This window comes from Lupinus angustifolius, unplaced genomic scaffold, assembly GCF_001865875.1.
Source record: "Lupinus angustifolius cultivar Tanjil unplaced genomic scaffold, LupAngTanjil_v1.0 Scaffold_244_6, whole genome shotgun sequence".
Lineage (NCBI taxonomy): Eukaryota > Viridiplantae > Streptophyta > Magnoliopsida > Fabales > Fabaceae > Lupinus > Lupinus angustifolius.
Genome location: NW_017727237.1, coordinates 1 through 25,662, shown reverse-complemented (window position 1 = coordinate 25,662; position 25,662 = coordinate 1). Strand labels below are relative to the sequence as shown.

General features: G+C 34.2%; 1 protein-coding gene across 3 annotated transcripts; it reads right to left on the bottom strand.

Moving 5' to 3' along the window:
• Positions 1 to 2,240: 2,240 nt before the first annotated feature.
• Positions 2,241 to 10,434, bottom strand: LOC109340769 (formin-binding protein 4). 3 transcript variants are annotated; one of them, XM_019578506.1, is made up of 11 exons: positions 10,178 to 10,434; positions 7,805 to 7,897; positions 7,200 to 7,318; positions 5,749 to 6,500; positions 4,549 to 5,621; positions 4,226 to 4,426; positions 3,638 to 3,717; positions 3,406 to 3,498; positions 3,256 to 3,329; positions 3,040 to 3,172; positions 2,241 to 2,582 (listed from the first exon to the last, which is right to left on the bottom strand). In XM_019578506.1, the coding sequence occupies exons 1-11, from the start codon at positions 10,260 to 10,262 to the stop codon at positions 2,499 to 2,501; spliced, it is 2,787 nt and encodes a 928-aa protein (XP_019434051.1). In that variant the 5' UTR covers positions 10,263 to 10,434; the 3' UTR covers positions 2,241 to 2,498. The 3 variants fall into 3 exon arrangements, with proteins under 3 accessions (XP_019434051.1, XP_019434054.1, XP_019434053.1); XM_019578509.1 differs by having other exon boundaries at positions 7,466 to 7,897; positions 10,178 to 10,208; XM_019578508.1 differs by having other exon boundaries at positions 7,529 to 7,897; positions 10,178 to 10,208.
• Between the last annotated feature and the right edge of the window lie 15,228 nt (positions 10,435 to 25,662).

Here is a 25,662-nt window from a genome sequence, read left to right as displayed (position 1 = left end):
CAAGATGATATTTAACATTAGTAATCTCAGAAATATCATTCCAAGCCAATGAGATCATCAACATATATCAAAAGGACAGTGAATTTGGAATTGTGTTTCTTGGGGAATAAGGAATGCTAATGGTGGGACTATTTGTAACCCAAAGAGATGAGGGGTGAGGATAATTTGGCAAACCATTGATTGTTGGCTTGTTTTAAGCCGTAAAGAGATTTATTGAGTTTGCAAACCTAATTTGGATTGGAGCAAACAACACCTTGAAGCAAACACATGTAGACTTCCTCATCTAAGTCACCATGTAGAATCAAGTTGGTGTAAAATTCATCCATGCATGAAGCAAAGGCAAGGAGGAGTCTACAGTTGTGAATTTGACAAGTGGTGCAAATGTATCAAAATAGTCTAACCCTTCAGTTCGGGTGTATCCTTTAACTATAAGCCTAACTATATACATCTCTATACTTCCATCAGAATTGTATTTAAGCTTATATACCCACTTAGAGCCAATGGCTCTTTTGTTAGGAGGTAGGGTGACAAGTGTCCAGGTATTAATTTTTTTAAAGATGGCTAATTCATTTTTCATAGCAAAAATTCACTCCTTGGACTCGATGGCTTGATGGTATGTTTTTGGCTCAAATTGAGCAGTAATAGACAAAGAATGGTGCAGTAAAATTCTCTTAGGTAAGTAGGTAACTGAGTAATCCTTTGTGATTTCCTCATAGACATTAATAAAGATGTATGTGATTATATCTCAAATGGGTTATCAGTGGGGTTGGTGTTGTTAGTTTGAAGGTCAATAGGTTGAGCAATGACATTTATGGATGGGGTGACATCTTCATATTGAAGAAACGAGAGGTGCTTTTCATTGGGTTAATCTTCCATACTGATAGAAACAGGAACATGCTTATAAGGAAATATGTATTCGTAAAACGCAACATTCCTAGAGGTATAGATCTCTCTAGTAGATGTCACATTGAGAGACCCACACTTGTTTTCTACATCATACTAGCATATTTCTCATTTTAATAATAACTCTAGGAAAATAGTCACTTTAAATGTTATCCTTAACTTGATATTGATAACAATTACTTCTTACATGTGTTAGTCCATAGATATGTATGTGAGAAGCATTAATCACGTCTTCTTTTAGAGCAGTTTAATCAACTCTTGACTTTGTAAATATGTGTCATTGATGATCCTTTTAATAATTAATCTATCTTTATACTATTTATAATGTACACTAAATTGACAAATCATCATCCTTATTATATGTTTGTTAATTTAAGTTTTCAAATGAGTAAATTACACTCACACTCACTGAGTTTTAGCAAAATTACACAAATCATCCCTCAATTTTTTACATCTACACAACTCTCCCTAATTTTTGTACTTTTGTTACACTGATCATCCCTGCATGAGAAATATATGTAATTTTTTGAACAAAAAATGTAATAAATGCAATTAAGTTGAACAAAATATTGTATATTGTGGAGACATATCCAAATAATATATAAGTTGATACCTCTTTATTATTTTTGGTTCGTTATGATATAGTATAACCGCAATTTAAATAATATCTCTTTAGAATTGTTAATGCATTTTGTAATAAAAAATAATAAAGATACATTGATTTGTATATTATTTAAATTTTCCCTCACAATATACCATGTTTTATTTAACTTCAATACATTCCTTACTTTTTTTTGTTCAAAAGATTACACTTATTTCTTATGCAAGGGTGATTAGTATAATAAAAGCATAAAAACTAAGGAAAATTTATATAGGTGTAAAAAGTGAAGGATAATTTGTATAATTTCACTAAACTTAAGAGGTGTCAGTGTAATTAACTGAAATTTCATGCAGCTGCCTACAATTTTCAAATAGAAAAGGATTTCTTGCAAGTACTATTTAATGATTACTTTATTACTCATATGATGGTTTTAATATTTGTTTAAAAAGATGGTTTAATACCCCAAAAATGAGTGATGTATAATCTTAGAACTTACTTCACTTTATTTCATTACAAAATATGGTGTGAAAATAGTTTAAAAATTATGTATAACTAAATATTTATATACATATCAACGAAAGTTGTCCCGATTGATAAAAATTTGTCTTAACTCATAAAATCGAGAGTTCAAATCCCTCGATTTTTTAAAAGGTTGGATGGCCTCGTCCTCAACTATGACTTGGCCTAAAATGCACTTTTTAAAATAACTAAATAAATATTTCTTTTTTGATACTGCAAAATAAATAAATAAAGATTTCGTTATAACTAGATTTTTTTTCCTGTGGCTCTTACAGCAAAACTGCTCCATTTTTTCGTTCCAACATTTCAGGAACAATTCAAACATGAACATCATCATGGATTTTTATCTATTAAACCCTTTGAAACCTACTTATACAACCATAATAACATAATATAATCAAACGAAAAGAAACAAAATACTTAGAAAATGAAACTCCATGTTAGCCAATGTAGCTGTCCCAAGATATATCATTGCTCATCTTGTAGGCTTAGTCCATGTTGTCTCTGATGTGACTGTGTTACCATAATAAACCTGCTTTGAGGTCTCATCCCAATAAGCCTAAAAGGAAAGTAAAAATGGAAATGAGAGATCAAAACACCCTCATAGAATAGTTCAAGAAAAAATAGAGCCCTTGTAGAATATCATTACAGTTTGGCTATTCACACGCTAAATTTTGTACATAATAGTGCCCCCATGATTGTGTAAATAACTGATGAAAAGAATATATGTATTGATTGGGGAAGATCACTACATAATACACGTCGCCAGATTTACGCATGATCACTACATAATAACTGACACAATTATAAGATGAGTGAAGACCCATTTTGATCCCTTGGAAATTTGTCCATGTACCAATTTAGTCTCTAAAAAAAAGTGACAAAATGATCCCTAAAATTCATTCCATGAGACACAAGTCCCTACAGATTCATTGTTTAATGGCAAAATTGGTACACGCAAAAATTTTCAAACACCAAAATAGGTCTTCCATTAAAGTAGGACCATAAAAACACACCTGCCAACCAGATGGGAGACCCTTAGAGAGTTCAATCAGATCAGGCTGCTGCTGCTTATCCTCCGCAGCATCTTGAGGCATGGCAGCAGATTCCCTTGCTGCTTGTGCCCTCTTGCGTTTGACCCGCTCCCGCCTGCATAAAAAAAGAATCACATTATTTTGTGAGTAAGTTAGAAAGCAGTCGATGTGAAATTGAAGGTTTTTGGAGTCCCATACCAATCACCACCTAGAGGCTGAAAATTTGCATTATCTTTGGCCTCTCCACTGACAATTTGATTTGCACGCCACTCCTAAAATCAAAAGATCTTAAGAAACAAAAAGTTTAATGACCACAATGTTTTTTGTAGGTAAGTTCCACATGCAAACCTCTATTTCCCTTTGGCGCTTTCTTTCTAAGGCTTCATATAAACTCTCGGGTTCTTCCTCTTCTTCAAGCAACTCCTCTTTAGCTGCCTTCCACTAACAATAACACAGCAGAAAATAATGCAGTAAGGTATACTGGAAACTGAGATGGATTTCATGTTGGATAGGAATAGCCAAGGGCATGAAATCCCAATTCACTGACTGAATAAAAAAATTAGTTGAAGGAAAAAACTACCTTGTCCACCAAACTCGAAACCTTCTTATTAGACTTTAATGAGGATCCAACTACAACTGCTCGCTTTCTGCTACGTACAGCTAAGGAAAAAGAGAGGAAGGTAAGAAATCATACACAGCAGGATACATTCTCTAGTTTCACAAGGGCATGAAAAGCATTTAACAAATACATTGAAATTTAAACAATGAACATTTTTTGTGCAGTGCGAGAAAGAGCAGATGCAGATGCATGATAACAGTCTAATTATCGTGAATTATCAATAGTTTACAACAGATCACAAAGGATGTCTTGTCGTATATAATTCAAAAGTCAAGATTCCAAACATGAATAAACCTCACCACCATTATTTAGGCATGCTCACAAATGAACTTTTACTATTAGATTACCAACCCATCACAAAGAAGGGAGAGGAAGGTTCAATCAAGACTAATGACCAATTGCAACTGATTATGATTAATTCTGAAAAGCATATCACCCCAAACAACCTCAGAATACATTTATGTTCTTAAAGCCCTATATTTACATTATGGCTAATAAATCAGGACACTCAACCTTAGCAGCTAAGGTTGAAGTAGGAGATCTAGTTACCTTTAGTTTGCGCTTTAGCAACTAATGGGGCAGCGCTGCATGCAGCAGTTTCAGCAGTGGCTGGTGGCAATGATCCACAATCATCAACTGAAACAGGTGCAGGTGGATGGATGCTAGATGAGGTGGACGGGACATCAGTAGATGCCCTGCCAACATCACCAGAATCACTAATATTGGCAAGTGTTGAACCTGAACCAGCTCCTGTCAAATATTAAAAAAACAGATTGATAAATAAGGCTAATTACTAAGATGTGAAGACAACCAGCAATAACAATAGAAAATCACTTCCAAAATGACTGATTCTGGTAATAATACTAACATACCCTCTTGAAGCTCATAATAAGAGACATGATCAGCTGGATTAATTATAACTTGAGAATTTTCGTTGTATGAGTTAGGAACTGCACTATAGTAGAGCTGCACTGGTGGAATAGCAATTGGTCCATATATATTACTGCTTGGGACTCCAGCAGCCGTCTGCCCATAGTACTCAGAGCTAGCACTAGGATAAGGTAGACTATATTGGGCATACGAAAGGGATTGTCCTGTTTCTGTGTAGGATGGGAGAATATGATAAGATGGGATCAGTGGATCACCAGGAGGTGGAGGAGGTGCTTGTTCATTATCTGGTGGTGGTGGTGGAGGCACCTGCTCACTATCAGGCGGAGGTGGAGGTATCCATTCATCATCTGGAGGAGGAGGGGGAACAACAAATTCACCCTCTGGCAACACAGAATGGTAGTCAACAAGTGGATTAACCTGAACTGGTTGGTCTGTTTGCACATACTCTGTTACAGCTGAAACATCCATGACAGTTGAATTGCCTGAGGAACTCATGTCTTCAACTTCCATGTCTACATCCATATCAACATCATCTTCAACATCGCACCCAAGTTTATGAGTTGATTCCTCAGGATTTAGAGTAGTTTCAACTTGTGTATTAACTTCTACACCTGCTTCGGTATGAGTAGAAGTAGCTGTGGACAGAGGAGCATGCTGACAATTGGCGGGAAATTTATCATGGATATCTCTTAGAAGTACATCAGAAGCATCAACCTGAGATCCATTAGATACTTCAGAAGTAATAAAGCTCACTTTTTTATCACTATGATCTACTTCAGGCTCATGTTCCTTGCCATTCTGCTCCTTACCCAATCCTGCAGTGACATGGCCATGTTTATCCTCAACTTCGCCGTGTGCTAATTTAGCATCCCAAAACAAAACATCATTGATTGAACTTTCAAGTAGTTTTATCTGCCTATCAGAATGCACCCAGTATGGAAGCAAGGATGACCCATAGGCTGCAAGAGACCTAAAATCAGAAAGCCTGATCTCAATCTCTAACATATACTTTGACAAGGAGTCCTCGCCTTGAAGTTTTCCCATTGAGTTTGACCTGTATAGTATTTTATTTATTAGCCTTTTTAGCAAAATTAGTATGAAACCAATGTTTACACTCAATAAATAATCAATGAAAATACCACAAACAAAATGATGCTGAATATCCAAAGTGCTATGCTTACCTTTCCAGTGATTTCAGCCTCTTTAACAAACCCTCACACTGTTTTACAAGGCGAGAAGGAAAATCAATGGCTGACTGCTGTTCTTCAACACTGAACATAGAATCAAATGAATGATCTCCACCATGACATAAACTTTTGACACCATTATTCCTTATCAATTCAGTTCCATTAGCATCAGAAGCTTGGTTTTCACTTCTACATTCACTGTTACCACCATTCATTTGGGATACATGCCCACACGATTCTTTATGACAGGTAACTGTAGTTTCCAGAGAGTCATCAATTGTGGGAGCAGATAAAGTGTCTTGCGTCACAGCTGAGGGAACATTGGAATTATCTATTTCAATAGCAGCACTCTCATTTATATCACTGACAGAAGGAGGAGGTATTAGATGATTGTTTAACTGAGCTGCCTGTGTCAAAACCAGGGGCACTTCCCACGACGTTTCCCCAGTCTCAACATTCCAGTAATAATAGCATCGGCTTTCCTCATGCATCACCATCTTCCATCCTAAACTAATATCAGTGCCAGCACGTTCATCCAAAGTTTCAAGAACTGGCATTTGGTCTGTGGAAACCATTTCATTTTGCGAAGTACCAGTAGCAACATTACTTTCATTTTTTCCAGTTGTTTCAATATCAAATGAAGCAGAATTTTCAATTGTACTCTGTTGTCCATCATTCTGGGCAACAAGATCTGCAGAGACACTGATGTCCAAGTCGTTGCAAACTTCACCAAGTAAACCCTTACCCTGACAAAGATAAAGCACCTCGGTATAAGTAGTACTTCAATGACATAGCTTAATCATTGTTAGATCAGAACCTATTCCAGAGACAATATTTTCTCTAATTCTATACATGATAATATATAACCTATGATCAAATAGTGCAGTAACTTCAACTAATGTTTGTGCAGAATCATGTTTTTAGGTTGGCTAAAAAATATGAATATCACATTATTGTAGGGAAATTCTATGGTAAACCAGGGTCCAAATAAAATTAGTATTCATGCATTGTCAGAAATCATATCCACAAATAAAAAGGCCATAGTAGAAACTATAGTATTACAGCATCAGAAAAGGAGCCCTCAAGCAAACGAAACAAGAAAAATAAAGAACAGACACAACGATTTCACGGATATGCTAACAAATGCTAGAGAAAAATAGGTAACTTTGTAGCCTAATCATGAAGATAGTCTCAAATAACCCCAGTATGTTATGTTTAATCCATCAAATACACACAGAAATAGAAACTGCAAAGAGACAATTTGAGCCAGGCCCAATATGCTCACAACCCTTTCTCACCATAAAAGAGAATTAAGAGTGGAGATTATTAAGATCACGAACATCAATTTAAGCACCACATCAAGGCCAAACACAAATGAGAACCACAGATCTTTCTGATGTGGAAAAATCAAGCTTTTGACTTAACACAGATATATAGTATAATACCTCTTCATTCAGCATTGGACTCTGCACTATTGCATCAGTAGGCCTTTCGCTTGATCCCTCGTCTACTTCATCATCACTATATTGCCCAAGTAACAGCAACGGATTCTGTGGTTGTTGACCTGATGTCAGAACGGCAGCATGTCACAAACTACGAAAATGATATATTATTAAGCATGTAATAGCAAGAATATTCCAAAACAAGACAAGACAAAAAGCAACATAAGGATCAAGATGCACAAGCATTTTAGCTTGTATAACTGATTCACCTGTAACAGATGGAAAATGTCAGTAAGCCACTAAGCAAAAAAAAAAGCAAGAAACATACGAACCGCAAACAACATCTATTGCCTGAACCTCGAAAATCCCTTGATGCTGCCAAAAGGGAGGAAAACGGTAGGGAGTCATTCTTATTTCAATGTGGCAGAGCCGACCTCATCTGAAATGAATGTTCCCAAGACCCCAGCAGCCCTACAGTCTGAGAAAAAATTCTTGGGACAAACAACAAAATATGTCTTGTCTATATAGTTCCTTATTTCCACCAATTTAATGTTGATCACTCATGTCCCCTAAATATAGTCCTTTTGAAGAAAACTGACAGGACCCACCTGAAGAAGAGGGTGAATTGAGTAACCCATCACGATTTTGTGAACCGGCATCTTCTCCAGCATCGCCGTGTACAGTGGAGCCACCCAAAACTCCTGTCAAGGTATAAAATTGAGGACATAACATGTGGCAGAAAATGGATAAAAGATCATTTTGATAATTCAATTATCAAATAATTCGCAATGTCCTTTATTTCTGTCAAATGAAACTATTGAATGGAAAATGAAATCCATAACAGATGTGCTATAAACAATATTGAAAATTTGAGAATATGTAGCCAATCGAGATAGCACAATGGAGCAGACGGCCAACCTCAAAAACGCTATAGTTGGATAGCAGCTAGTGGGACATTTAGGGAAACAGAGTAAATAATTTATAATTATATCTACATATAAATAATTATAAATTATTAATAATCTCATATCCCACTAGATGGAAGCCTCATGCACTGGGTCATCCATTTTTTATATACATTTAAATGCTTAAAACTAGAAAACACACAAATTGAAGACATATTCACAACTATAATCAAAATATATTGTCAGCAACACCCATATTCAATACAATTCTAATGAGTTTAACCCTCTATGGCATGAAGACATATTCATAACTAATAATCAAAGTATATTGTCATTAATATTCAAATTAATTTCAATTCAAATGAATTTAATCCTCTATGGCTTAAAGAGTACATAAGCAGAGAGAAATTAGAATAAGGGTGGAAAAAAGAAAACCCAAAATAGACACAAAGGAAGGAGAAGAGTTGAAAAATGAAGGTGGGGCAGGGATAGGTTACTGGAGGAGAAAACAGTTGAGTAATATCAAATTAAATATTGCTTAGGTAATTAGGCAAAACACACTGCAGAGTGCAGAGAAAATGTAAATCCAACTATTTTCTCTTTAAGCCCTGCACCATAAGACAAAATGGACAGCATAAGAATAGCGCAACTTTGTTCTGGGTCACACGGGCAGACCTGTTTTAGAGCATGGAACCCAATTGCAGACCCACAGCTTCAGTCAGTAATTTTCCACCAGCATCCCTGTCACAGCCATGCAGCAGTGTTTCTCGCAGCTAGAGCAGGCCGTGACGCCCTCTACACAGAATTGTGATACAATGGGAAAAGAGTAGCCTAGAGCCTCCAAGCCCTAGTCTCACTAAGTGGGGTAGGCTACATGAATTGAATGACGTCATAGTGCTCTATATATAATATTTATTTACAAAGCACTTTCGAGATCCACCCTACAATATGGTTTTTCTTGGTCTGCCTCTGGATCTAGATATTAGACTAACCTCTATTTGATTTACTCTCCTCATTAGGACTTCTAACAGTCTCTTCTACACATGCCCAAACAACCTAAAACGAGATTTCTACCATCTTTTCGACAATAGAAGGAGCTCCTCAACATTCTATAATGCATTCATTCATAATTCTATTTTCTCTAGCATGTTTACTCATCCAATGCATCATTCTCAACTCTGTTATATTGAGTTTATTCTCTCGTTGAGATTTTACAGCACGACATTCCGTCTCATATAGCATTGCCGGTCTTATCGTTGTGTGGTAAAATTCCCCCTTAAGCATGAGTAACACATTTCTATCACATATGACACCTCATGCACACCGTCATTTCATCCACCCCACTTCAACCCTATGGTTTACATCTCCTTCAATTTACTCATCATCTTGATGACTGACCCGAGATGATTTTCCGATCCCTCATAAACAATCTAATATAATATAAGAAAAGAGACATTGAAATATGTATATTATTATTTACAAATAAGTAATAAATACTACAGCTACAACAATTTTACACATAAGTCATATCATATAAGTTACAACAACATCAACACGTCACAACAAGGTTCAAATTCAATTAAAATAATACTGAGTCACAAATAGTACCCACAGGAGACTGAATCCCTCATGCAATACAAATCACAATCATTTATCCACGTAAGCTTCTCTTAAAAAAAGTTGCGATAAATAATTATGTTATTATAATATAAAACAATATCAAACGTATTTCTTTTCAGTATCCTACACTTTCAATAAAAAGATTATAGTTAGCCGGGGCGCATGGCAACAATAAGGTTGTTGCTTAGTAAGCAAAAGTTCGTGATCCAAATCCAAGAAACAACATCTCCGATAAGTTGCATATATCTACTCTCCCCATACCCTACCAAGTGCGAGTCTCGTCCATCATGCCTCCTTTTATAAATATAGACAAGTGTATTCAAAAGGTTTCAGAAAAGAGACAAAATAGGGTTTTTGAATTCAAAGCAATCCCAAATAATTCAACCCCAAAATTAAATTAAAAAAAAAAGAGTAGAACAAGAAATCAGAAGCGTGATTGAGCGAATTTTCAATTACCAGAGGGTTCCGCAAAGAGATCGAGTTTGACTCTTCGACCAGCGTTGTTGTGAGCAGCACGACGACGTTCTTTTCTATTCCCCATTCGGATTTCGCGACGAAAACCTTCAAATATAAATTTTGTGTTGTGTTTGGAACTTCGTTACTACGAATAAGGAGCTACAATTTATTAGGGTTTGTTTTGTGCAGTATTTTATAATCTCTGAAACAAATCCAACAATTTCAAATAGAAGGTGATGGGTCCGGTCTCGGGTTAAAGATTGCGAATCGGGCTCGTTTGTTTGACGGAAATAGGTTTACGAATTAAATATGTAATTTTAATTTTTGTCTGAGATTAAAGAGACGAGGACTAAGTTGTCGATCTTTATTTACCGAAAAATAAACTCTCATTTTTTAGTATATACTATATAGTAAAGAAATTAAAATTGTTCCTAATACCACATTTTTGTTTTGCTCGCGATATGGATACAAAAGGAAGCAAATAATTGTTTTATTGTGATTCCTAATACCATAATAATATAATAATGCCACTAGCAATTTAATGAAAGCGTTCGAATATTTTTTTGAAGTGATTGTAAATTTATTTTCAAGACAAATGATACTTGTTTTGCTCTACTTTACAAGATATAAGATGAATACTAGTTTTAATTGGGATAGAATGAGCAGTTTAATATTGACATAAAGATGATGTTGTTTCTTCTTGTGGTTCATTGAGATGGGTATGGAAATCAAATGTATATGTGAAAGTTAAAATTAATCTTTGCTTGTTGTTCATGATTCTCTTTCAACAAACACATTGCAATTCAAAAGGAACGCGTCTACATCACTAATATGCACTAGGTATGACGTTGTTGTAGAAGACGTGCTTCATGTTTTCAAAGATTGTATGAATTCAACTCTTCTTTAGTGGGTATGGGGGTTTAATGATCCAACTTGATGAGTTGGTTAATTATTAGTCATTTGGTTGGTGAATAATTCAATGCTTCAATTTGGTCTGTTATTTATGGTTGGCATCTAGTGGTCATAGAGGTGGACGAATTTTTATATTCCTAACAATAAAAAATTGGGATATTATTATGTCACTCATGATGTCCATCACGATTTTAGAGACTAGTATAGTATGGAGAATTACATTATCAAAGATGATGGAGTTGTTTGTGTTTTTTCGTGTAGACCTCAACATGGTTGGGTGAAACTTAATGACGATGAGAGTTTTTATATGGGCTCTAAGATTATTGGAGATGATGGTATTATTCGCAATCACGATGACCAACAAATATTGGGTTACTCAGCAATTGTTGGTATCAGTCTGCCTATCTTAGCCGAATTCACATCTATGGAACATGGTTTGAGATTGACATGGAGTATAGGTCTTCACAAGGTCATTATGGAGTCTGATTATTTAGAGGCATTTCAAATTATTTCATGTAGGATAACTATTCGATTGCAACAATTGTCGTAGGTGGTCAACAATGTTAGTATTTGTCTTTCCCTAGGTTAGGAGGTTAAAATTCGGTTTGTACTAAGGGGGACTGATATGTTGGGAGACCATATGGCTAAAACTGGGGTAAGTGCTTCAGAAGACTTAAAAATGTGAGAGATAGGACTAGCAGATACGTGAGAAATCCAACAAATAGATATATTCCCAAGTTATTAGTGTTTGTATTGTTTTTACTAAAATTTTAGCATTGGTAACTCTTGTCATTGTTGAATGTCTAGTGATGATTTTTTAATGAGAAACAAGCAACTAAAAAATCTTGCAACTGTATAAATTATAAAAGATAGGGGAAGAAGTTGGCTTATGGACTAAGTTACTTTCAACATAAAGAAGGAGAATAGAAAGTTAATCTACTAAGTCACTTTAAGCTTAGTTTACTTTTCGAAATAAATAAAACTTTTATTTATAGATGGGAACTTATCAAATTTGTAAGCTACTCAATGTGAATTTCCTTTCTAGTCACTCAAAAGTTCAAAAATCATTCACTTCAATTTAAATAACATTTTCTGAAGAACATCAAAAGTTTCTATATGGTTGTACATAAACAAATATGTCTTTCGACTAGAATATTTGTATAGCGAGTAAAATTCAAATTATACCATATCACTCTAGAAATGTATGCCCAAAAACAATAGGAGGAGGGTCCACTTCCGTATTCATATAGGCTAGACTTTCAAGAGTACTGAAGCTCTCATTATTTGAGGAATCATGCTTCTCATTTTTTATGGCATATTCAATCAAATATCATTTGATGACTTGTTATTACTCATTGAACCTACTTCTTGGAATTTCTACCATTTAGGTCGGATTATCATCATAAGTAACAATTTCACTAGGTATGCTAAATATATAATCACTATATACTTGGAATCATCTAATAGAGTATTCACATTTGCATTTGCTATATCCTTCAAGGATAGCTAGAAAATTTTGACAATATTATCGACAGATCATGCTTCTCTTAATGTATTTTATGATCATCTACATGGCATTATACTAGGCCAATCAGTAAACATGTACAATAATCTTATGACATGGGTAATGTCGGGTCTAGTGCAATCAATGACATACAGAAGACTTCCAATGATGCTTGCGTACTCACTTTGTCTAACACATTCACTATGTTCTTAAACATTTTTACCCCTGCATTTTATTATGTGCAAGTATGTTTACAGTCAAAATAGTTATATTTATTTAAGATCTTCTCAATGTAGTGAGTCTGATCTAAAGGATTTCCATCTTTCCAAATAGTAATTTGGATACCAAAGATTACACTCACTTCTCTAAGGTCTTTCATATCAGATTTTTATATAACAATGATTTCGTATCATTCATAACATGAATGTTTGAACCAAATATGAGAATGATATATATATATATATATATATATATATAGAGAGAGAGAGAGAGGAAAGATCAGTTTACACCCAAGTTAAGTTACACTCATTACACTTAATCTGAGTCATTCATTTTCTTAAATGCAACGGACCAAATGAGTGAATGCAATAAGTTATTTAAGATTTATATTTTTCTCTCTCATTATTTATTGTACTCACACATTTGGTCCGTTGGATTTAAGAAAATGAATGAATGAGATTGAGTGTAATTAGTGTAACCTAACTTTGGTGTAAACTGATCCTTCCTCATATATACATATATATATATATATATATATATATATATATATATGATAGCGCAAATATCATTTTTAAATTTGTAATAAATGTATTCATCACTTTTATTCAACTTAAACTCATTCTAGATAATTAAATTACCAACTTTTTCATGTCATTGTTTAGCAGTTTGCTTAAGACCATACAAAGACTTAACTAACCTTGTGTCACGAATCATAATTTTATTTTTACCTAAAATCCTTGGCTATAACCTATTTGTTTGCGACGAGGAGACAAGTCTACTAAATGTACAGTTATAAAAATTGGACAGTGTTGACCGATTCAACCAAAAAATCAGTGAAGTGGTCCCTTTATTGATACATTATGACAATTATATTGGTTATACAATTAAACTGAAAAATGTCGATCTAATATGGCTTGCATGTGAAAATATTTACTAATTTTCAATATACAACAATAAGGATTCAATCCTTGATGGTGATGTTTGTTTGTAACATAGTTAGTCATTGAAATATTTCAATAATTAAGTTATATGTTGCAATTAATAATATTTGCATTCATAATTATATTATGTTTATTATAAGTAGCGTGTTGATAGGTAGTTCGTGTGTGCTGACCCTTAAAAATATTTCATTTTAGAAAATTATATCACATTTTTTTGTAATGAGTATACATGATTTTATATTGTTGTTTGAATAATTAATTATACAAGATATTATAATTTTGGCTATATAGTCTTTATATGATATAAAATATTACAAAGGAAGTATCTTCTAAGAAATAATAAGCCTTTAATCTTTGATTTGATTTGAACAATGATTAAAATGTGATCTTCCTTATCTGAAAAAATTGGATTAAAGATGAACATAAGATAATCTTCAGATATGGAGAATAGTGTTGGGTAAACACAAAGTAAAATACACCTACATGAAGGATGAATAGGTGTAGTGGATCACTAATGTCGTTTTTCCGGTTGATTGAGAATATTGAAAAATACTTTAGGATAATCGACTTCCAACCCAAACAATCGATTACTATCAACAAAAATAATCAATTACTGACAGCAATAATCATTTATTCTGATTTTTGAAATCTTGAACAAAACAATTTCTTACAAAACAAGTTATCTAATAAACAATCTTCAGTATTCAATTTGCTTAAAGAAAATATCCTAGATGCTAAACAAATAATAAGCAAGTACAAGAATGAATAAGAAAATTCAAGGTCACCACAAAACATGTAAAGACCGAAATTAAAAGAGATAAATGGATAGAAGAGTGCGCCAATGAATTTTATGTTAATTCATTTGTTAGTCTATTTGCAAACTACATTCAATCATCATCTTCTAATATCGGGAGATTTTATTCACTATGGAATAAAACCTATGTTATAATTGCACTTCCAATGTACTTTACAAATGCTCCTTTCTTGGCCCTAGAGTCACTCAAGTCGGTTTGACCTCTTACCCGTCTCTTAGGATACTCAATACCTATTCACAGTATGGCCCCAACCGCTCCTTCTCAACGAATACTTTTGTAAAGGTAAAGACTCGGTACCTAACCTAGGCTAGGTTTTTCACTCTAATTCTCTACAAAATGAGAATTTCAATTTCAATGGCTAGTAAAATCTAAGTTGTATGCACCTAATTAGTGCTATTTCAACATTAAATTTAATTACAAACCTAAGGTCAAAAATCTCACAAGAAACTGAAAGTCTAAGTGAAGATTGATGCATGGTTGTGTGTATGAAATCTAAAATGCACTATATGAAAACAATGTAAAAATAATTTTTTTCACTTTTGAAAACCCAAAGAAACTTTGATACTTTTCAACACAAGATTTCGCTCACATGTGAAGATGGAGTCAGATATTTCTTACTCTATTCTTTTATCACATGTGAAAGTCATAATGTTATGGTCCTAAATTAAGGGGTTCTTATGAACCATTAAAGGCTCATAAAAGTCATAAAAGTCTAACAATTGGTATCAAAGCATCAGGTTAGAGACATTATGACATTCCTTGTATTTCTAGAATTGAATCATAAATACATTAAAATGGAAACAAAAAAGCTTATTGTTACGAAATGAAGTAATTGTGAATTGTCATCTTGTGGTTCAATCTGGAGTTAATTATTTCGATAAAAGTTGTAACACTTTCCTGTTTTTCATAATATTACTATCTGAGTGAAAATGAGAAATAATTATACTTCTTTGAAAAATTAATTGTTGATTTTGATATTAATTACAATTAAAGTTATGATGCATATTTTGATCATCAAAAGGTGGATCATTGCATGTAATTAAGATAAAGATGTCATAAGGATAATAAATTGGAGTTGTTCATTAATATAACGCATATTATGATCACCCAAAAGTGGATCAGGGCATGTGTTTAATGACTTTAAAGTTTTAATGATACTTGTTTGTGCTCGTTTATCCAAAGATAACATACATGTGTAAGAAAGTATGATTAATTACCCATTAAAGAATAATATTAGACATCATTAATAAAGGTTTAATGTATTTAAATTTTATTGAAAGATCAATTAAGTGCAAGAATAAAAGTATGTTTGAATCCTTAAAGGTTTATTCAAAGCATTAAAGTGTGAATATGTCTTATTTCAGCTTCATTCAATGCATTCGCCATAGGCAATGGATGTGTCAAGTTCAACAGACTGAACTATGCTGATTGGTAAGAACAGATCCAATTCTCACTAGGTGTTCTGGAGTTGGACCTGGCCATCATTATGGATAATGTACCAACCATAATTGATACTAGCTCGGAGGTAGACAAGACTCTATATGAGGCATGGGAACGGTCAAACATGTTGAGTCTTAGCTTGATGAAAATATCAATCTCAGACAATATTAAGCTATGTATGCCTTAGGCAGGTAAAGCAAAGGAATTTATGAGAATGATCAAGGAGTACTCCCAATCAGACATTAGTGATAAGTCTATGGTGGGAAATCTCATAATAGAGCTGACGACCAAGAAGTTTGACTGGTTGCAGCCCATTCATGATCATGTAACTAACATGGCAAATCTGGCTACGAAAATGAAAGGCATGGGGATGGAGGTGACAGAAGCATTCTTGGGACAATTCATCATTAACTTCCTTCCTGTTGAGTTTGGCCAATTCCAGGTGAACTATAACACCATGAAGGAGAAATAGAATTTTTAGGAAGTAAAGACCATGTTCGTTCAGGAGGAGGGGAGGTTAAAGAAAATTAAGAATGACCAGCAGATTCAGGCCAAGCAATAGGAAAAAAGGAAATGGGAAGGAAAAGATCCCCATTAAAGAAGGGCAAATCCATAAAGATATGAAGTGCTTCTTTTGTAAGAAGAATGTGCACTATAAGAAGGATTTTCCTAAAAGGAAGAAATGGTTCGAAAAGAAAGGTAAACATTTTATTTCCGTTATAGATGAATCATTTCTTACTAAGGTTTCTAATAATACTTGGTGGTTAGACTCTAGTGTAACAAATCATATGTCATATATTGTGTAGAGATTCTTTTCAGTTTGAACCTAGGAAACTGAGAAGTTTCTTTGCATGGGGGAACAAAATGAAGGCAGTTCATGGAATTGGGACATACAAATTGATCCTAGATAGTGGAAACTATTTAGATCTAGAAAAGTGTCTTTATGTTCTTGAATGATCTAGGAACTTAATTTTTGTTGCTTGGATGGATTGTATAGGTTTTAATTTTAAGATTGAGCATTCTGGTTTTAAATTATGTAAATATTCGTACTATTTCGGTTCTGGTACATTAATGAATGGTTTATATTGCTCCAATCTTGATTTTAAATTTAAGGAATCCTTATTTAATGTTGAACATGATGTTGGTAGCAAGCTTAAATATTTTAATAATAATTCTGCTTACTTGTGGCATTAAAGATTATGCCATATATCCAAAGAAAGGATAATAAGGTTAACAAAAAGTGAGATTTTACCTCTTTTAGCTTTTGGCGATTGAGATGTTTGTTTAGATTGTCTTAATGGAAAACAAACTAAACATATATCAAAGAACCCAACCACAAGAAATAGCAAACTTCTTGAATTGATACACACATATATGTGTGGTCCTTTTGATGTTCCATCTTGGGGTTATGAAAATTATTTCATCACTTTTATAAACGATTACTCATATTATTGTTACCTATATTTGTTGTATGAAAAATCTCAACCATTGGATGTCCTAAATGTATTCATTGACGAGGTTGAAAGGAAAATTAATAAGAAGGTTAAACTTGTGAGGTCTGATAGAGGTGGTGAATATTGTGGAAAGTATAACAAGAATGGACAATGTCCAGGACCATTCGCAAAGGTTCTCAAAAATCGAGGTATATATGCTCAATACACTATGCCTTACACACTACAAAAAATGGTGTGGCTGAAAGGCAGAATCGTACTCTAATGGAAATGGTTAGGTCAATGTTGAGTCATTGTAATGTACCTTTCTCATTGTGGATGTACGCATTAAGGACCGCCGTGTATATGCTAAATAGGGTTCATAGTAAGACAGTTCCTAAAACTCCTTATGAGTTATAGACTGGTAGGAAACCCAGTTTGAGACATCTCCATGTTTGGAGTTGTCCAGCAGAAGTAAAGGTGTACAACCCACATGAAAAGAAGCTTGATGCAAGAACCATTAGTGGTTTCTTTATTTTCTATCCGGAAAGTCAAAAGGGTATAGATTTTATTGTCCTAGTTTAGTCTAGAAATGCTAGATTCATTAAGAATGGTCAAACTAGTGGGAGTGATAAATCACAGAAAGTGGATATTATGGAGACTTCTGATAAATCTTCTTCACTGAGGATGTCTCCTAAGTTTTTTGTTCCTCTGGTTATATTATCATCAAATAACATACTGAGACAATAAGATAATATCTTAAACCTACAAGATGAACAAATAGTTAATGGGCCAAATAATGAAGTCATTAATGATCAAGTGATGGAAGAACCGCAAGAAATAACATTAATAAGGTCTGAAAGGCAACGAAGACTAGCTATTTATGATGATTATAATGTATATTCATTTGAGCATGAATGTGACTTGAGTATTAATAAGGATACAATCTCATTCATACAAGCCATGAAAAGTGACAATTCTGAAAAATGGCTCAATGCTATGAAAGAAGAGTTGAAATCAATGGACGATAATAAAGTTTAGTATCTATTTGAGTTGCCTGAGGGTTCAAAACGAGTTGGCTATAAATGGGTCTTTAAGACCAAGTTTGACTCAAAAGGCAACATTGAAAGATACAATGCTATACTTGTCACCATGGGTTTCGCTCAAAAAGATGGCATTGATTATAAAGAAACTTTCTCTCAAGTATCTAAGAAAGATTCTTTAAGAGTTGTTATGGCTTTGGTGACCCATTATGACTTAGAGCTCCACCAAATGGATGTAATAACATGGTGACTTAAACGAGAAAGTTTATATGAATCAACTCGAAGGTTTGTGACCACAGGAAAGGAAAATCTAGTGTGTAAATTAAATAAATCAATATGTAGACTAAAGCAAGCTTCCATACAATGGTATATAAAGTTCAATGATACCATACATCATATGGGTTTGTGGAAAACACTGTTGACCGATGTATCTATATGAAAGTTAGTGGGAGCAATTTTATAAGGTTAGTCCTATATGTTGATGACGTTCTGCTTACTACAATTGATAAAGGATTGTTACATGATGTAAAAAAGTTTCTCTCTAATAATTTTGAAATGAAGGATATGGGTGAGGCATTCTGTGTGATAGTAATAGAAATATTCCGTGATAGGTCACAAGGATTGGTGGGATTGTCTCAGAAAGGATATATCAATAAGGTATATTAGAGAGATTCAGGATGGAAAAGTGTTTCGCATGGATAGTTCCAATCCAAAAAGGGGACAATCTCAATGAAAAGGAATGTCCAAGGAATGATTTGGAATACAAAGAAATGGAATCATTTCTCTATGCATCAGTGGTTGGGAGTTTAATGTATGCTCAGACATGCACTCGGCCGAATATCAGTTTTACTGTTGGAATGTTAGGTTGATATCAAAGTAACCCGAAAATGGACAACTAGGAGGCTGCAAAGAAGGTTCTCATATATTTGCAAGGCACTAAGGAACACATGCTCATGCATAGAAAGTCAGATCACCTTGAGGTGATCGGTTATTCAGATTTAGACTATAGAGGATGTGTGCACTCAAGGAATTCTACATTTGGGTATGCCTTCCTAATTGCTGGAGGAGCCATTTCAAGGAGAAGTGGTAGACAATATGTAATTGCTACATCCACCATGGAGGCTGAGTTTGTGGCATGCTTTGAGGCCACAAATCATGCATTGTGGTTGTCAAACTTTACTTCAGGGCTTGGAATTATAGACAGTGTAACTAGGCTGCTAAAGTTTTATTGTGATAATTCTACAACTGTCTTCTTCTCTAAGCATGACAGGTATTCTAGAGGTACCAAACATATGGATTTAATGTTCTTGTTAGTTAAAAAAGAAGTACATAAAGAGAAGAGGTCTATAGATCATATTGGTACCGATCTAATGGTAGTGGATCCATTAACTAAGGGATTTCCGCCCAAGATTTAAATTGACCATGTAGAAAGGATGAACATTATAGATAAGTCCTTGTTAATGTGATAGTACCTGATGTATATAAACATGTATAGATGTTTGCTAATCATTATATGACACATTTGAATTCAATGAAAGTTTCATTATCGTAATTAAAGTTTAAGTTATCCATATTAAAGATTGTACTTGTATGGTTACAATGAGATAACTTGGTGAGTTATCTAAAGGTAAATGAAGACTCAAATTAAAGTTGGTTGAGTTGAGTTGGGTTTGATACATGGAAGGGATCAGGTTGTCTCATATAATTTATGACTGTCATGATTCAACCATTACAATTCGATTAAGGATGATGATTTGTAAGGTTCAATTAAAATGCACAATTAGTTATGAACCTTCAAGTCATCACATGGGCCAAGTGGGAGATTGTTAGATTAATTTAATAATCTAAGTGGTCCATGCTATAAGAAGTTACTAGTTTGAATGAAAGTGCCTAATGCGATGGTGGTTGGAAATTGATGGATCAAACTTGTAGGGTGTATTGTTAACTCATTTCCCTCTTACTTCATGGAAAGTTTCCATGATAGTGGAGAAGTTATAACTCCTCCTAAACCCTTCTATAAATAGAGGCATTCATGCATTGAAAAAGTCAAGCCATTTTTTGTTATCTCATGAATAGAAACACAAAGTGAGAATTATATAAGCACTAGTGGTTGAGTAAGGAAAGTGTAATGCCATATAGAGAAGGAAGGAAACTGAGTTCCTAATCATTAAGGAACGCATAAAGGGAAGGCAGAGAGGTGAGAACAAAGACAACCAGAATGACAATCAGAAAGTGCATAAAGGGAAATGCAAATGGAATAAGGTATTCCTTACTATATTCTTTTATCACATGTGACTGTCATAATTGTAAAGGTCCTTGTTAGGTATCAGTGGCTAAAATACACCTAGAAGGGGGTTGAATAGGTGTAGCGGTCAGAGCATCCGCTTTTCCGAAAACAACAAATAATGCTGAAATAACCCCAGATTAATCGATTAACAGAGTAGAAATAATCGATTAACGCAGTCAACTTAATCGATTAAAATAGCTCAGATTACACAAACAGATTCGGTTTCTTGCACGACAATCAACCGAGATCGAAACGAATATATAGAGCTAACAGATATATCAGAGTTACAACAGTATAGTATAGAAACAGAATATTGCAATTAAAACAACTATACAAAGTAATTGATTAAAGCAATAAAGAGAGAGAGGGAAAGAAAAAGTCTGCAACAAGATTTTTATCCTGGTTCGTTTGCGTGTCCACTTGCAAACTACATCCAGGCCTCCCGGCTGATCTGGGAGATTTTTCTTCACTATAATTGAAATAATGTCTTACAAGCAATTCTTCCAATTACAACACTTAGACTCTTACTTGAAACTAAAGAACCTTATCCCTTGGTTTGACTACCTTCCTACCGCCCAAGAAAACCTTTCTTGCGGTGTAGCCCCAGCCAAGAACCTATTCTTTCTATCAAGAACTCTAAGCTAATGAAGATACAACCCAATCTCGTTGGTGGTAAGACACCTTGAGATTCCCAACATTACAACACTTTTTACAACAAAAATATAGAGTAATCTAAAGTAATTACAATGCTCAAATTTAACAATTAAGATCTTACTCTAAAACTCTAACACAAATCTCATATAACATGATAATGCATTAGTTAAAAACAGATTTTACAGAATACAAAATCTTCACAAAAACATCAATGAATGCATGAACATGTGAGATGAAATGATGAGAAATTAAACATGAAATGCCTCTCAATCCTAAAGCATAGAATTCTCTCTTTTCTAATCTCACAAATGCAATATCATATAGATGCAACAATTAACACAGCTTTCCAAAGTGCTCCTCTTGACATGCGCACTTTCAATCTCCCCCTTTTTGATGATGACAAAACACTACACTAATTGTTTGATGAATTAGCTTGAAGATTGCATTGGCAATGATTGATATGATGTGCTAATATTTCGGAAGCAGTTATTACGATCAACCTGCACAATCAAACAACAACAAAACAACCTTTCTCCCCCTTTTAACATTATCAAAAAGATAACCCAGGTCAAAAGTAGGCAGAGATATGTAGTTAAACATAGAACAAAGTTAATGATTTAATTTTGGGATTTAACTGTTAACCTGTTTCATTTTCGGTGGCTTGAACAAATGCGTTTGTTTAGACATTTAAAATAACTAAGAGGTAAAGAGAACGACATACAAGATTAACCATATCAATTAGCATGATAAGCAATGTAGTGCAATAACTAGCTTAAATTATACACCATAAACATCTCATATGATCAAGAACCATTCACACAACCAAATAAGCTATTTTGACATAATTAAGCATTTAAGAAAGACATGTCTATTATGTGAACATTTAAGACATGGAATGATTAAACATATATGTAAGCCATTTTTTAGATGACACCACTTGTTAGATGCCATTATCACCACTTGTTAGGATTTCGTTAGGCAACTTTCATTTTAAAGCATATTTCAATCATTCAATTATAATGCATAACTAAGACATGTTCAAGATTCATGCAAAAACACATTCTATTTAACATAATTAACAAGGTTCAATATATTTACCTTGTTTACCCTTCGGAGATAGGTCAAGATTACCACTTGTTAGGTGATATTAGATGAAAAGTTTGATGATGTGATGTTTGAGAAATATTCTTGGTAGGTAGCATAGTACGGAAGCTCATTCAACAACCTTTGTCATTAACTTTTCTCCTTAATAATCTTGATCTACTCACCAACCTTGTGCCTAGAACATCTTTTGTTGATTTATCCCTTGATGCTCAAATGTCCTTTGGCACACCTGCAAACACAATTTACTTGTCTCTTTCGGGTACCCAAGTTATTTTGGATCCCTTCTTGTTAGTAACTAAGGGATCTTGCCCTTTCTTTACCCAAACATATTTGCCACTTGGCACACCAAATTTTCTAATAAAGCATGTAGTGCATGTGTGACCATGTGTACCACAATAGAAACAAGTAGGCATGTTATTATTTAACTTCTTATGCATACGAACTATTGGATTTCTATATGGTCTTTTCTTAGGTTCAGGTTTATATCCAATTCCTTTTGAGAGTTTTTGTTTTAAAACAGAATTTTTAGCATTTAAATTCTCACAATTGTCACATATAGAGGATTGACATAATTTAGAAGTAGAGCAATCACATGAGGCACATGCATAGATAAGATCAAGAGTTTCATTTTCAAGTTTAAGTTCATNTCACATGAGGCACAAGCATAGATAAGATCAAGAATTTCATTTTCAAGTTTAAGTTCATCTAATTCCTTTTGCATCTCAATTATTTTCTTTTCATGCAAGGAAATAACTCTTTTTCTATCTATATTTATTTTAATAATTTTCTTTAACTCCTCATGCATTTCGACATAAGCTGCATATAATTCATCATATGGAGGAGAGTCATTGGAGCATGATGAAGTATAGGAATGTACCTCAATAGAATTATCTTCATCAATCTTCATCACTAGATGTGCCCTTCTCATGCACTTGTGCTATAAGGCATACCTTTAAATTTTTCTCCTCATCGGATGAGCTTGAAGTCGAATCTTTCTCGGAATCGTCCAGAACAATGTATGCTCCTTTTGACTTGGACATTCGAGATTTGCTCTTCTTGTTCTCGACATTCTTGAGGTGGTTTGGGCATTGATTCTTCATATGACCTGATTTTCCACACCCATAGCAAGTGAAGCCTTCTTTGGGAATCTTGCTTTTCTTGGTCGAGTTTTTGGCTTCTTTCTTGAGATTCTTGATCCCTCCTTTCTTCTTGAGATACTTCTTGAATTTTTCAAATAGGAGAGTCAAGTCTTCATTAGAATCAGAATCTGAACTGGAATCCTCACTTTCTTTATCTTCTTGAAATCTTGTAGCCTTGAGTGTGATTTTGTTCTTGTCCGATTCTTCATTCAAAGTCAAATGCCCTAACTCCATTTCATGTTTTTGGAGTTTCCCAAACAGAGTAGCTAATGGCATGTTGTCTAAATTCTTTGACTCCATTATTGCCGCTACCTTTGGTTGCCATTTCCTATCAAGACAATGCAAAACTTTATTAGACAAATCAGCATTAGTAAAAGTTTTATCAAGGGCGACCAAATGATTTACAACATGAGTAAAACGTTTTTGCATATTACATATAGATTCATTAGGAAGCATGCGAAATAACTCATACTCATGCGTAAGCGCATTTAGTCTAGAGCGCTTAACTTCACTTGTGCCTTCGTGGGTAACTTGTAAAGTATCCCACATTTCTTTTGCATTTCTTTTGTAATAAATATGGTATTATGCATCAACTTTTGGCCCCTCATACCCCTCAACAAAATGGAGTTGTTGAGAGGAAGAATCGAGTTTTAGAGGAGCTTGCTAGAACAATGCTAAATGAAAACAACGTTCCTAAATATTTTTGGGCTGATACAATGCATACAGCTTGCTATGTGATTAATTGTATACTCTTGAGGCCTACTTTTTCAAAAACTCCATATGAACTTTTAAAAGGCCGTAGACCTAATATTTCTCATTTTCATGATTTTGGGTGTAAATTCTTTATATTAAATAATGGAAAAAGAGCTTTAAGTAAATTTGATTCAAAAGTCGATGATGGTATATTTTTGGGGTATTCATTGCATAGTAAAGCTTATCGAGTCTTTAATAAGTATTCAATGTAAGTAGAAGAGTCCGTGCATGTCCATTTTGACGAATCTTCTCCAAAAAAGAATATGAAGGTATTCTCTGATGATGTTGCAGGTGCTTTAGAAGAAGCATACTCTAAAGACATGGACCAGGACAAAGAAACAAAAGCAGAGCAAACTATACAAGACGAGCATCAGGACTTGCCAATCACGTGGAAGACCAAGAAGGATCATCCACTCGACAAAGTGATAGGTGATATAACTACAGGGGTGGTAACCCATAGCTCTTTATGTAACTCTTGAAACTTTGTAGCTTTTGTAAGTCAAATCGAGCCTAAGACCATCGATCAGGCCATTGAGGATGTGCACTGGGGTATAGCTATGCAAGAAGAGCTAAACCAGTTCGAGCATAATAATGTATGGGACTTGGTCCCTAAGCCTAAAGAACATCCACTGATTAGTACTAGATGGGTCTTTTGCAATAAATTGGATGAATCTGGCTTGATAATTATAAATAAAGCTCACATAGTGGCCAAAGGTCAAAACCAGGAGGAGGGCATCGATTATGATGAGACCTACGCTCCTATAGCCATATTAGAGGTCATAATAATGATTTTATCATTTGCATCAATTATGAACTTCAAGCTCTTTCAAATGGATGTCAAGAGCGCCTTCTTGAATGGCTACATTCAAGAGGAGGTATATGTAGATCAACCTCTCGACTTTTAAAGTTTTAAATATCTGAACCATGTATATAAGCTCAAAAAGGCCCTTTATGGCCTGAAACAAGCTCTCAGAGCTTGGTATGATAGATTGAGTTATTTCATCTTGGAAAAAGGGTTCGTGAGGGGTATGGTTGATACTACCCTATTTATTCCTAGATTAGATAATCATATGCTTTTAGTTCAAATATATGTTGATGATATAATCTTTGGATCTACTAATGACATTCTATGTAAAGAATTTTCTGAGTTGATGCAGGGTGAATTTGAGATGTAGATGATGGGTGAGCTGACCTTCTTTCTTGGACTTCAAATCAAACAAATGGAAAGTGGCATCTTCATTCAT

What these genes read in the sequence shown, in the direction of transcription:
- LOC109340769 (XM_019578506.1), bottom strand. Translation starts at nt 10,262, where the DNA reads ATGGGGAATAGAAAAGAACGTCGTCGTGCTGCTCACAACAACGCTGGT. An exon ending in CAATTCACCCTCTTCTTCAG is followed by an intron (nt 7,319 to 7,804) that starts GTGGGTCCTGTC and finishes TTCTGACATCAG; the next exon opens with GTCAACAACCACAGAATCCG. An exon ending in AGGCTGAAATCACTGGAAAG is followed by an intron (nt 5,622 to 5,748) that starts GTAAGCATAGCA and finishes AATACTATACAG; the next exon opens with GTCAAACTCAATGGGAAAAC.